Below are 13,354 nucleotides of genomic sequence, written 5' to 3'. Positions count from 1 at the left end.
GGATTCAGAATCAGTTAGCAGACAATCTCTCTCGGGATCACCAACAGATCCACGAATGGGAAATTCACCCCCAAATACTGAACACTTACTTCAGAATGTGGGGAACGCCACAAATAGATCTATTTGCAACAAAAGAAAACTCAAAATCCCAAAACTTCGCATCCAGGTACCCACAACATCAGTCTCAGGGCAATTCACTATGGATGAACTGGTCAGTGATATTTGCGTACTCTTTTTTTCCCCCCTCTCCCACCTCTTCCATATCTAGTAAACAAGTTGAGTCAAAACAAACTCAAACTCATACTAATAGCGCCAACATGGGCAAGGCAACCTTGGTACACAACACTACTAGACCTTTCAGTAGTACCTCATATCAAACTGCCAAACAGACCAGATCTGTTAACACAACACAAACAACAGATCAGACATCCAAATCCAGCATCGCTGAATCTAGCAATTTCCTGAAATCCTAGAATTCGGACACTTAGACCTCACACAGGAATGTATGGAGGTCATAAAACAAGCTAGAAAACCTACCACTAGACACTGCTATGCAAACAAGTGGAAAATATTTGTTTATTACTGCCATAATAATCAAATTCAACCTTTACACGCATCTGCAAAAGAGATAGTAGGATACTTACTACATTTGCAAAAATCTAAACTAGCTTTCTCTTCCATTAAAATACATTTTACGGCAATTTCAGCTTACCTGCAAATTACGCATTCAACTTCATTATTTCGGATACCAGTCATAAAAGCGTTTATGGAAGGCCTAAAGAGAATAATACCACCAAGAACACCACCAGTTCCTTCATGGAACCTCAACATTGTCTTAACACTACTCATGGGTCCACCTTTTGAGCCCATGCACTCTTGTGAAATGCAATACTTAACGTGGAAAGTTGAATTTTTAATTGCCATCACATCTCTAAGAAGAGTGAGTGAAATTCAAGCATTTACCATTCAAGAACCATTTATTCAAATACACAAAAATAAAGTTGTTCTACGGACCAATCCTAAATTTTTACCAAAAGTAATCTCACCGTTCCACTTGAATCAAACGTTAGAATTACCAGTGTTCTTCCCACAGCCAGATTCTGTAGCTGAAAGAGCACTACATACATTAGACATCAAAAGAGCACTAATGTACTACGTTGACAGAACAAAACTAATTCGAAAGACAAAATAACTATTTATCGCCTTTCAAAAACCTCATACAGGAAATCCAATTTCAAAACAAGGCATTGCTAGATGGATAGTTAAGTGCATTCAAACCTGCTATCTTAAAGCTAAAAGAGAACTGCCTATTACACCAAAGGCACACTCAACCAGAAAGAAAGGTGCTACCATGGCCTTTCTAGGAAATATTCCAATGAACGAAATATGTAAGGCAGCAACATGGTCTACGCCTCATACATTTACCAAGCACTACTGTGTAGATGTGTTAACTGCACAACAGGCAACAGTAGGTCAAGCTGTACTAAGAACATTATTTCAAACTACTTCAACTCCTACAGGCTGAACCACCGCTTTTGGGGAGATAACTGCTTACTAGTCTATGCACCGCATGTGTATCTGCAGCTACACATGCCATTGAACGGAAAATGTCACTTACCCAGTGTACATCTGTTCGTGGCATTAGTCGCTGCAGATTCACATGCGCCCACCCGCCTCCACGGGAGCCTGTAGCCGTTTAGAAGTAGATCTTAAACATTTGTAAATATATTAGTTTAAACTTCATTATGTACATACGCATTCACTCCATTGCATGGGCACTATTACTAGCATACACAACTCCTACCTCACCCTCTGCGGGGAAAACACTCGACGCCCATGCGCAATGAAGTCGAAATGGGAGGAGTCCCTCGGTCTCGTGACTCGAAAAGACTTCTTCGAAGAAAAACAACTGGTAACACTCCGAGCCCAACACCAGATGGCGGGATGTGCACAGCATGTGAATCTGCAGCGACTAATGCCACCAACAGATGTACACTGGGTAAGTGACATTTTCCATACAGTGCTGCATAACTCCTCTATGTCTAATCGGTCACCCTCGAGCAGATTCTGTTTTCACAAGCTACTCAGTTTAAAAATCCTTCAACGTCAAGTACTGCTCGTCGAGATAGTGAAGGCACAAAGCTTGTTAACATTGGAAATTGTTTTTTTTTTGCCACTGCTGTCACCGCTGTAAGAGCCTCAAATGTTCCGGCAGTTCTAGCAAAATTTGACTTTCAGATGTGGCCCGTATGTCAACGTCTTGCCGGATAATAAAATAGCGAGATGAAATCCATATTACAAGAAGGAGAAAACATCTCTGGCAATCAGATGTCGCCTTTAGTAGTTCAACATGCTTTCGGCAACTAGCTGGCTGTAAGCTATCTCCTTTTAAACTGGAAGTTGCAAAGTAGAATTGTAGATATACCTTATGACGGCGAGTTCCTGTTTCGTAAACATATTGATTACAGTCCATCAAATCAGGTACAGAAACGGCACAATATCTTGGTGCCCTTACAACAGAGATACCTGCAGTTATTTCAAAGGTGTTTGAGAAAGGGTCATATATGCCTAAAGAGTGTTTTTTTTCAACCATCATAAATGCCAACAATATTGGTACATCACAATGTTAGTGACAGCAATATAGAGCCCCACCATCAGTGGCTTATCACAGACCGGCTGTTCGACAGGGCATCAAGGCAGAGGCAGTGAGAGTTGTAGAAGACAATGCCACACTAGTGAAGGTTACAAAACATAAAGTTGCGCATGAAAACTGCTGGATCTCTCAACATTACAACAGTTGGGCCTGTATTGATTTTAACCACTGGGTTTTAGACCTGATAACGCGTTACAATTTGTAGAAAAGCCTGTAACGACTTTATTGCTCAATGTTAAACATTGGTTATCTGCATCTGTTACAAAAATGAAATCGACATTACGCTAAAGAAGGGAGTGATAGACTGCCTCCCAAAATGCAACAGAATTTTGGATTTTAGTCCCATTTTTTTTTTCTCTTAAAGAAAAATGGAGATTAGAGACCAACTTTAGATCTTCTGAACTTAACCAAATAGATCAAGAAGCTAAAAATAATTTTATATGGCAACATTGCAAGAAGTTTTGCAACTTCTACGTAACAAATTTCACAACATCTCCTGACTTAAAGTATGCACACTTTCATATTACTATCTACTCTACACATCACAAATCTTAAGATTCAAAGTACCCAATCACCATTAAGTCCTTCTTTTCAGCTTCAAACTTGCTCACAGAGGCTTTACCAAGTGCATGGCACCAGCAGCTGCCCACCTTGGGAAGAAGGGTTGCCAAATATTCCCTTAGCTAGAGATTTGGTTAATCAAGGCGAGAACTTCTCAAGCGGCTACAGCACTCTTCAGGGATGTCTGCCTTACATTTAACAAAGAGAAATCTTCCTGCTTTCCTCGAAAAAGAATTTAATTTGAAGGAACAGTTCTGGGTCAAAAATAGACAAACCTTTTCTGACAGAAAGACTGTCCCACTTAACAACTATGGTGATATGCCTGAAAAAAAGAAACCAACACCTATTTCTTCAAGTCATTTTAGGGATTGTCATCATGCATTCTTTTGATCCCATGCTGCTAGCTTCACATGAGGTAATTTCAAGAAGAATTTGAAAGGGGTAGTGGTTGAAGAAGACTGGTACTTTTGAAGACTGGATAAGAGTAATTTCTCAAATGAAGAAAAGCCTTCACAAGGTGGCTTCAACGTAAACACACAGCATTAGGCAAAGCCTTTTCCTACAAAAGGAAATGCAGTTCATAATGACAATGGATGCCTCCTTAAAAGGCAGGGACGCAAACTTACAAGATATACATGTCAACAGAAAATGAGCAGAAAGAGAGACCAAGATGCTCATCCATATCCTGTAATTTAAGGCGAATTAAGGATGATTAGGGCTATACTCTTTTCTTCCTCGAACACAAAACCTGTCATTATTGATACAGACAACACAACAAGCAAGGAGGGCAAGAATTATTACTTTGTCTGAGGAAGCACAAAACACATGGAATTGAATGATAGATCGCATACAAATAAAAGCAGAACATCTCCCATACCTGTGAAACCTCTGGGTGGACCGTCTCAGCAGAACAACAAAAGAATTTCAAGAACGGGAACTCAACCAGTTGCAATTTATGAAAGTAGTTAGAATATGGGGCCAACGGGAACTAGGTCTTTTTGCTAACAACCAGAACAAGAAATGGCATTTTTATGGCAGCAGGCACCACCTGCCAGGTATGTGGGGGAATGCCCTTTTGATAAATTGGTTAGGAACCTTTGTAAGCATTTCCTCCAATCCCATTGATACAGAGAGCACTGTTGAAAGTATGAGGGGAGCCTTGTTGAATAATCCTCATCGCTCCATTGTGGTCAAGACAATATAAATTCAGGATTGCTTCTCCTATCAGAACTGCCACATATACTGTTAGAATCAACACACTAATTCGCCACAATAGGCAAATACCTCACCCAGATTACCACTCTCTCAATTTGTAAACCTGGCTCCTGAATTCAACAAATTGCATTTATTAGACTTCCCACAGGAATGTAAAGAAATACTCTCTAAAGGCAGCGCAGGTTCCACAAATAAAACATACTCCGCAAAATAGAAAGGTATGCCTGGTGTATGCAGAGCATGCTAAATCCAATATCTGCCTTACCACAAATATTATTTCTTTTACATTTTAGCAAATTCAAGGCTCAGTCATGCTTTTGTTAGGGTTCATGTATCTACGATTTCTTGTTTTAAATGATCATGGAACCAACCATCTCTTTGGCCTAACAGACTAATAAAGGAGTTTCTTAAAGGCCTCTTCTAAACATTTCCTTCAGTAAACATCCTCCACCATTATGGGCACTTAATACATCTTAAATAATGAAGAAACTGTTTGAATCCATTGATGAAGCAGAACTAAAATATAACTCATGGGAAGTAGTGCTTTTGCTAGCTTTTACTTCATCAGGAAGGGTAGGAGAAATCCAAGTCTTCACGGGAAAAGAGCCTTTTCTTCAATATAGGGTAGATAGTTATCCTGCGAACTAACCCATGCGCCATTCTGAAGGTTCCATCTGATTTTTCTCCGAGTGAGCCAGTAGTTCTAAAAACCCTTTTCCCAAATCCAACTACGGTAGTACTTCACTCTTTATATATTGGAATATGTTTAAAATTTTACATTGAGAAAGCCAAATAAATCTGAACATCTGATCAGTTACTCATAGCATATGGCCACCCTTGTTAAGTTCAGTCTCTTTCAAAGTTACGTATAGCTTGCTGGGTGTCCTCGGCAATGTTCTGCCAAAAAGAAGCAGGTAATCCATTACAAGGAACTGTTATGCCTCATTCTACAATAAGTAAATCTAGGTCTACAGCACACTTTGCTAGTGTGTACATTGCTGACATATGTAGAGAAGGAACATCAGAAAACAGTTATACATTTACACAATACTGTGGCCTAGACTCAGCATTACGGAAAGATGCGTTCAGTAGGCCAAGAGGTCCTTGCATGATTTTTTTCCACTAAAGTAAGGCTATTTAGACATGGTTTCCCTCCTACCACTTACAATGCTTATAAAATGTTTACGACTTGCTATTCTGATTGAAGCATGTGAATCTGACATATTCAGTACTGCAGAAGAAAAAAGTTACTTACCTGTAACTGAAGTTCTCCAGGATTGGTATCCTTGCACTTGTGATACAACCTCCTCCCCAACTCAGGTTAAAATAAAAAAAAAAAAAAAAAAAAAAGACTGCGTACTCTGAAATCTGAGCTTGCTGGCGTGGTTGAAGATAGGTGAATGGTGTGGTTTGCTCTGATTGGTTGAGTTTGGGTGTTTTTTTTATTTTTATAAAGCGTTGGATAGGTTACTGTTTTAACCTATGTTAAACCTATTATGTGTTTAACATTGCACTGTTCACTCTGGGGCTCCTGCCTCGATGACTGGGAAGAAGCTAGGCATGTGAATCTATGAAAGATACCAACACTGAAGAAGTTCTGTTAATTTTGCTCTTTTTTTGTCTCCCCTTTATTTGAAATTCACTTTTAATATCCGCCACGTTAATTCCCTTTAATCTGCCTTGTTCCTCCAAACTGTGCCCTGTTTCTACCGTTCCTGGAAATCATAGCCTCTGTAGATCTCCAAAATTTCTGTTTTGCTGTCCTCTGTCCAAGTCTCTTACTCCCCTCATTGGCCATACTGGAGATCTGTATGTCATTTACTTTTTCAACACTGAATTCTATCCTCTGTGCAGCTGTTTTTGATCATCCTGTATTATGGACCTGGCCTCAAGTTACATACTGTAGATCTATAGATCTTCCATTTACTAATGTAGTTTTACTCTTCCCATGTTCCCTCACTGAGCCCCAATTCCTTCTGTATTTCAACCCTAGCCTTTTATCTTTAATAACCTACATACCCTCTTCAGTTCTCTCGTTGGCCAGCCATTTTTACCCAGGCCAGTCTCCGTAAATAACTTCCACTATCATTCCTTCAGTAGGATCTTCTGACACCTCCCCACTTAACTGAAAAAAAATGACATCTTTCCAAATGGACATTGCGCCTTCTTCTTTCATCTCAGTTATGTATTTAGTACCATTAAAAACATCATTACCCCGGTCTATATTTAATATTGGCTGTTCACTGAGAAAGAGCACCTTGAGCATCCTTTCTGCACACTTATGGCAGTTGTTGAACGCCAGTTCTTTGCAAATGTTTAGAGAATATTCTAAATGAGAAAGCAAATTTGGCTACCATATTTATATTTATATGTGGCATCACACCTAGGATTTCAATGTACTGATTTCTCAAACGGTACACCATACCCCAAAAACATGTTGATGTTTTGCCTTTTCTGTTTCTGCAGTTTGCATTATGTCATTGGATCTATGTCGTGATGCATAAGTTGCTAATCATTTTGTGTTACGCTTGCAGACCAGCGTTTGGATCTATGCAAATTAAATCCCACAGATAACGATGCTGTGAGAGGCCAAATAGTGGGTAAGCAATACATTTTTATGACTGTCTTACAAGTGTGATCCCCAATTAAAGGAACTTTCACCACTTAAAAGAAATGTTTTTTTTCCTTGTGGCTGTTTAGTAAGTTGTATGTTATGCCCTGCAGAAATGTTGAAGAAACTAGTAAGAAGAGAAAGGAAAAAAGAAAAGATTTGAAGGCTAGCAGTGTGTTGCTCAAGAATTCATCAGTACTCTGGCATCGAGCAAGGAATGAGTTGAACATTTTAGATCTTATAGATTGATGGAGATTAATTTTGACCTGAGGTAAAACCAGTAGTAGGGTAGTTGCACCCTAAGTCAAGGGGAGGGAGGGTTGTTTGTCTCTAGCCCTTTAGCTGGCTTAACTAGAACTTGTTTGTATAGTGATGTGAATGAGTCTTGGATGTGAGCCTGAATGTGGGTATATGCTTGGGAGCTGAGCCAACTCCCCACGATCCTGGAAATGTGTTGTATTTCAGGATGAAGTTTGTTGGCTTGCATTGAATATTTCTGAAGAGATTTTCTAGTAAACTTTAGAATTTCTAGGACACTCTTCTCCTGTCATTGTTGGTAGGAATTCTGTGGGCTGGTGGCCTAATCATTGAGAGGGTCACTTGAAAAGGAAGATCTTGCAAGTGTTTTGTAGGTAACTTTCCCAAGTGCTGCCAAAATCAAGTTGTGACTTTAATGAAGTTTAAGACCCATGGCATAACCATCAGTGTAGTCATGTGAAGTGCATTCCAATAAAAAACACATACAATAATATAGGACCTTTGGAAAAAGTTGAAAAGTATAAATACAAAAACGATTGATAGAGGAAGTACATGTCAAATATAAATTATCAGCTAATAGCCATGCATATTCACAGCTGTACAATTTAAGGAATTTAATTCTGATTCGTCAAGCAGTGATTACAAATTTCAAAACTGCATTAGGATAAGTATTGTCCAGTGCAGTATGTACGTGTCCCATTCTGATCTTACCTTGAAAGCCATAAACAGAGTAACAAATTGTTTCTTGGCATTATAGAAAGAGCAGAATACTAAAAGATTGTAACTGTTTTTTCTCATGTTACATGGGCACAACTAGTGTCAGAGGGACCCACATTTTTTGGGAGGATCAAGACTATAACCTAGACATTTTATATGTTTGAGCCGTAGGAGCAAACCAGAGCCTTCCAAGATATCATCTCTCAGGGTAATTTGAAATAGTAATTTATCATGGTTAAACCAGATGAGCGTCCAAAATAATAATGTCTTTATCTGGGTAGGCATTCTAAATAAAAATGGCCTCATCTGAGTACTGTTGGATATTCTTAAGTTACGTTACTCCTTTTGCAGTAACTAGGTTTGAGTGACGTGGGAAAGAGACAGATTAAAAAAAAGTTGTAAACTGACAATAAACAAACATTATGCTTCACACTGACCCTGAATTTCTGCCCTGTAGCTGCTGAGGACCTAGTGGCTTGTACGATACAGGCAACTAAACTTAATTTATTTGATCTGCTTAGCCCATTTGCTGGATGCAGCAAACTGGTGTCTTGCATAATTCAAGTCTGTAACCTGGGCCAAAGCTCTTCGCTGAAGGCAAAACCACCATCTGTTTTTCTTTAGTCCCACTGCCAAAAATGTAAAATGTCTGGATTTTAATGTTTTTTTTGTAATCAGTTTAAACATTTTCAAACCCTGCCAGGATGACTCCAGGCTATTTCACAAAACTGTGTACATAAAACTGCATTGTCTCCATATGACTTTCAAAGGTGATGGGTGTGGATAAGGTAGGGCATAAAAGTACTTCTGACATTCTGAATAACTATATTGTAGTTGACCATTAAAATTCTTATTGGAAGGAAGGAGAAGCAGCAATCCTGCTAATGTGCCCCCTGCTTATGGGCAGAATTGTCGACAGTGTCTATCACTTTCATGGTACTTTGCTACCTAATGGGCAGCTGTTGCATCAAAAGTTCAACTCAGTGTGTTCATTCCAATTCACTCATCAGGTATTGTGACCACATACTTTGAAACATTTGTACAGTGGCAAACGGCATTGTTTAAATTCTTACGTACAGTATATTGCAATGATGTAGGTAGTAAATATGGTATTCTGCAGTTATAAAACTTTTAATGCTTTGTTAGGTGGAATAAGTATTCAGTTTGGGGATCCAATAAACATAGTATGAATTCTGGAGAACAAAGTAATCTAAGATGCCCCTGTTTACATAAGAACGTGTAACTCCTTATTAACCAAGCTTGCCCTTTCTCAGAGGACCCCATGCGTAATTGGGAAAGGGAGAGGGTAGCAAAATAGGGAAGGGATGAGTCTGAGGGAGAGGTGGAGAAGCTGGTTTGGGAATTGGTTGGAGTGTGGAGCATAGGTATGCAAAAAGATAGAGAGGAGATGAGGGGGGGATAAGGAGTGGTAAAGAGGAAAGGACTGGGGTTGGCTAAACTGGTCTTAATGTTAAGTCCAAATTCAGCAGAGACGAGTAGCATTATCATTCTATCAGTTGAACCTGTTTGTCATTGACTTGCTGATGATAGATGTTCAAATGCTAATTCAGTCATTCTTCTTAGTACCCCATAGATGTTAGTCAGCTGGGCATTGTGAAACTACACTGCAGATCATTATCGGTAGATTGAGTTGGAAAGCAAATGGATGAAAGGGGCTGTGGTGAATTTCAAGATTTTGTTGATGATTTAATCACTCTGATACCTAGTCATGAGTCTGTCTCTGGGGCTAATTCCAAACTTTTATAGTAGATGAGCTATCAATGTGCACAGTAAGAATATTCACTTAAAAACTTGAACTAATTTAATAACTTAGTTTTTTCTCCATTACTGCACATCTTTTGCTGGGAGAAGCAAAGTCTGATTGGAATGGAATAATTGTATAATCCAAGTCATTTGTTGCACTAGACAAATGGCATCCACCTAAGATAGCTTAGGCTGTCTTCAATATAAAGTATTTTGTTTTGCTGCATTTACTGGCATATCTGTTGTTTTTAATTGTCACCTTAAACTTTATTTGACTATTGCTCAAGTGGCCTTGCATGCCTGTTGATCCTTCCAAACCCATCTGTGTCCCTCCCAGAGAGTTGGACTACACACATCTGTCCCTCGCTCTGTCCTGCCCAACTAACTACTAATGCAGAGCTGCCACATGATCCCAAGATGGGAGATAAAATAGCATGCAATCTAAAGTTTCAGAATTGAGGATGCTAAGGAAATGACAGCAGAATCTGCCACAGGAAAATATGGTGACCTGGGTAAAAGAATTGGCATCCTACCTTATCAGGTTAACTTTTGTAAACCACTAAAGATTTCAGTATAAGGCACTTGTAAACAAGCTAAGACCTAAGAATTTGAAAATCAGAAACTTAACACCCCAATCTATAATATTCAGCCAAACCATAACTGAAGGTCTCTGTGTCTAGTCATGCAGTCATTAGAGGACTGCTTCCATACCACCCGGACTTCCAGAATAATTCATCTGTCATCAGGCAAGCAGAAGGTAACATGGCTTTGGTGAAGAGCCTCAAGATCCGAAACCCCACTGAGGGCCACCTAACAGAAAAAGCCTGCTGTATATTTGTAGCAAATCTGCTTTTTTGGTAGTATGATCCCAGACATTTTACCTTTTTTCTGGGCTCTGCAAGAAGCAGAAGTGAAGTGCTTGTGTTCCTGGTATTTAAAAGTGGAACTTGTGTGAAATTAATATTGGCATTTACCTCTAGTGATTACACTGAATGCCATTTTCACTGACACAGGTGTGGCTGGATCTTAGAAGATGCCAAAAGTGTTTATATAATTTGTAGTTTAGTATGTAATTTGTGACTGCAAATAGAAATCCATGGACTAATTTTCATATCTATTAAATTGCCAATATTTTGGTGGAGTTAAATTTTTAATAACTGCTTTGGAAAGTTACATTTTCTGTGCCTGAAGCTCCTCTGCCCTAATCTGCATTACTCTGCCTACTCTATCCTAAGACAAGCTCCCTCTGGAGTCCAGGACAAAGGTATGAAATTCCACGGATCAGCTGGCTGACATCTGTGTAGCTACAGGGACACAACAAACTGCAAGAAGGGCTTTGGCTCCCCCAAAATTTTTATTGCTCAGTGTTTGTTTTGATGGGGCTGTTGTAGTGTGCTTCCACAAAAAAAACCTCCAAGCAGCAATTATTGTTTTATTTATCCAGCTGCCTGAGTGAGCAGCAGTATGGCATCCTGAGGTTGAATTTTCAGTGTCAACCATGAGACATTGCAATTCTGTTAAGATGTCTTGGGTGGCTACATAATTTACAGTGTTTCTCTGACAACTGTGCAGATGAGAAGGGCTGCCATGAGGAATGTATTCTAGGCCCAGTAATGCCAACTTCCATCACTGACTTTAGACTTCAGAGTGCAGTTTTGTATTTGAAAGCAGTATTGGCTCCCCAGGGCTACACTGATCTACATGGAGGATTAGGTCAGATCACTAGTGCATCTGTTGCCTGACATTATGGGATCTACAAGAGAGCTTTTAAAGTACTTTTGATTAAGAAGAGATTTGGGCTTGTTGGTTCCTTTGAGTATAGGATTTGGTTAGAATGAATTTGTCTGCCTCCACTAAAGACTACATGTATAGAACTTGTTGACTTGTGGCTAAGCTTGTACTTGATGTAGCGGAACGGAGTTGGATGTGGTGCAAGCGAATGATCGTTGTATAGTTCTGATCTGTTTTTTAAAAATAAATGTTATCCCAAAGGCACTTGGCCTCACGTATTTATTGAGAAGTATAGATTATAGACCGAAGGCATTTATTTTGGGTTGTTACTACTTTATATTATTAAAGCCCATAGATAGGTATTTTGTTATGTGGAATCTCCCAGATTAGTCTAGTGGTTTGAATGATGGTTATTTTGTGTATCAAACTGTGGCTATGGGCAGTTTGTTCTTTGATAATCCTTTTAGGCCTATTTAGAGGAGATGATACTTTGCCAACTGCAATTTTGTATATTTTTCTAGTTTTATGACGGATAGTTGCCTTGTGGAAAAACATTCAATCAGAACTGTAGTCCTGTGCTGGTTATGGTGACAAGCTGTTGGCTTGATAGGGGCACTGGGAACTTAATGTCTGATGGCACAGGCCTAGTCTGCTTATTCCGAAAAGTTATCACAGAGGCAGTTGGTGTAGCTTCTTAATTAAGAAAGTAATTTCTTAAAGCTAGCATGCCTTCACCAGTTATCAAACTGTGTTACATGCTATAGACAGATACTTTGTTGCATGTTATCTCCCAGATTACCGTAGTATGCAAGGGTTTTTGTACCACAGGTACCTCTGATTAACCTTGGGGGTTTTCACTGATGATTCTTGTTAACCTCTGTTTAGAAGTGATGCATATTGCAAGCTTTCTTTTCTCCCTAGTTTTAATTGTGTAACTGTGTGCATGGTGTTTGCCAGTGTAAATAGGCCAGTGCTTGGAAATCATAAAACGAGCGTAAAGGCTTAATTGTGTGTATGTATGTTTTCTATGGCATGTGTGGCTGTAGATCCACATGCTGTGCATATTCCTGCCATCTAATATTGAGTCCGGGGTGTTGCAAGTTGTTTTTCTTCGAAGACGCATTTTCAAGTCATGGGATCGAGTGACTCCTTGTTGACACTGTGCATGGACATCAACTCCTTTGTTAGATTTTCTTTCTGCCGCCTGGGTCGGATATGTGTCATTGCTGTCTTTCGACTGGCTCTGGTTCTAAATCGTTCCTTCAGTCTTGTCTTTGTCAACAGTATTGTTTCTCAAATGCATATTTCTGTCTCTGTTCATCTCCTTTTGTCAGTCCTGGCACCGACCATGCACCTTCCATGGCAACCTTGCCTGTTTTGGGCCTGCCTCAGCATGCGGCACAGAACATTATGCTGAGCTGATGGAACGGATGCTGTTTTGTTTCTGTTTTCGGTGATGTGCAAAATTTTCCCACACTGATCAACATCTGGCATCTCCTCCGATGACCAGGAAGCTACCTGCGATGCCCGCAAATCCTTCCGATTGAATAAGACTCTGCAGGACTGAAGAGGTTGTCGATTGGAGATGGCATACAAAACCCTGGACAACACCCCGGACATCTCTGGGGAGGATCACACCCAGGAGAAACCAGATAAACAGGAGACCTTTTTGATCTGACTCCTACATTGAAAGCCACGAGGTGACATCCGTGCAACCAGTGAGTACCATGGCCCATCCTGCTCACCATAAGACTATTAAAAAGCCCCTTGCAGAGGTCATCGGACCACCACTGCTACCAGGCCATGGCCGGATCTGAAAAACTGTTCCGACTTCCCCGACTTCA

The 13,354-nt window shown here is 39.8% G+C and overlaps 1 protein-coding gene across 4 annotated transcripts in view; it reads left to right on the top strand.

The window, feature by feature from the left end:
* Positions 1 to 13,354, top strand: part of SMURF1 (SMAD specific E3 ubiquitin protein ligase 1) — a 355,902-nt gene that overhangs the window by 136,219 nt on the left and 206,329 nt on the right. For all 4 annotated transcript variants that reach the window (XM_069210015.1, XM_069210017.1, XM_069210016.1 and 1 more), the window contains one exon: positions 6,964 to 7,029. In XM_069210015.1, the coding sequence (XP_069066116.1) occupies positions 6,964 to 7,029 (66 nt within the window). The remainder of the gene's footprint in view (positions 1 to 6,963; positions 7,030 to 13,354) is intronic.

Source organism: Pleurodeles waltl, chromosome 10 (assembly GCF_031143425.1).
Source record: "Pleurodeles waltl isolate 20211129_DDA chromosome 10, aPleWal1.hap1.20221129, whole genome shotgun sequence".
Taxonomy (NCBI): Eukaryota; Metazoa; Chordata; class Amphibia; order Caudata; family Salamandridae; genus Pleurodeles; species Pleurodeles waltl.
This window is presented reverse-complemented; position numbering and strand designations above follow the sequence as displayed.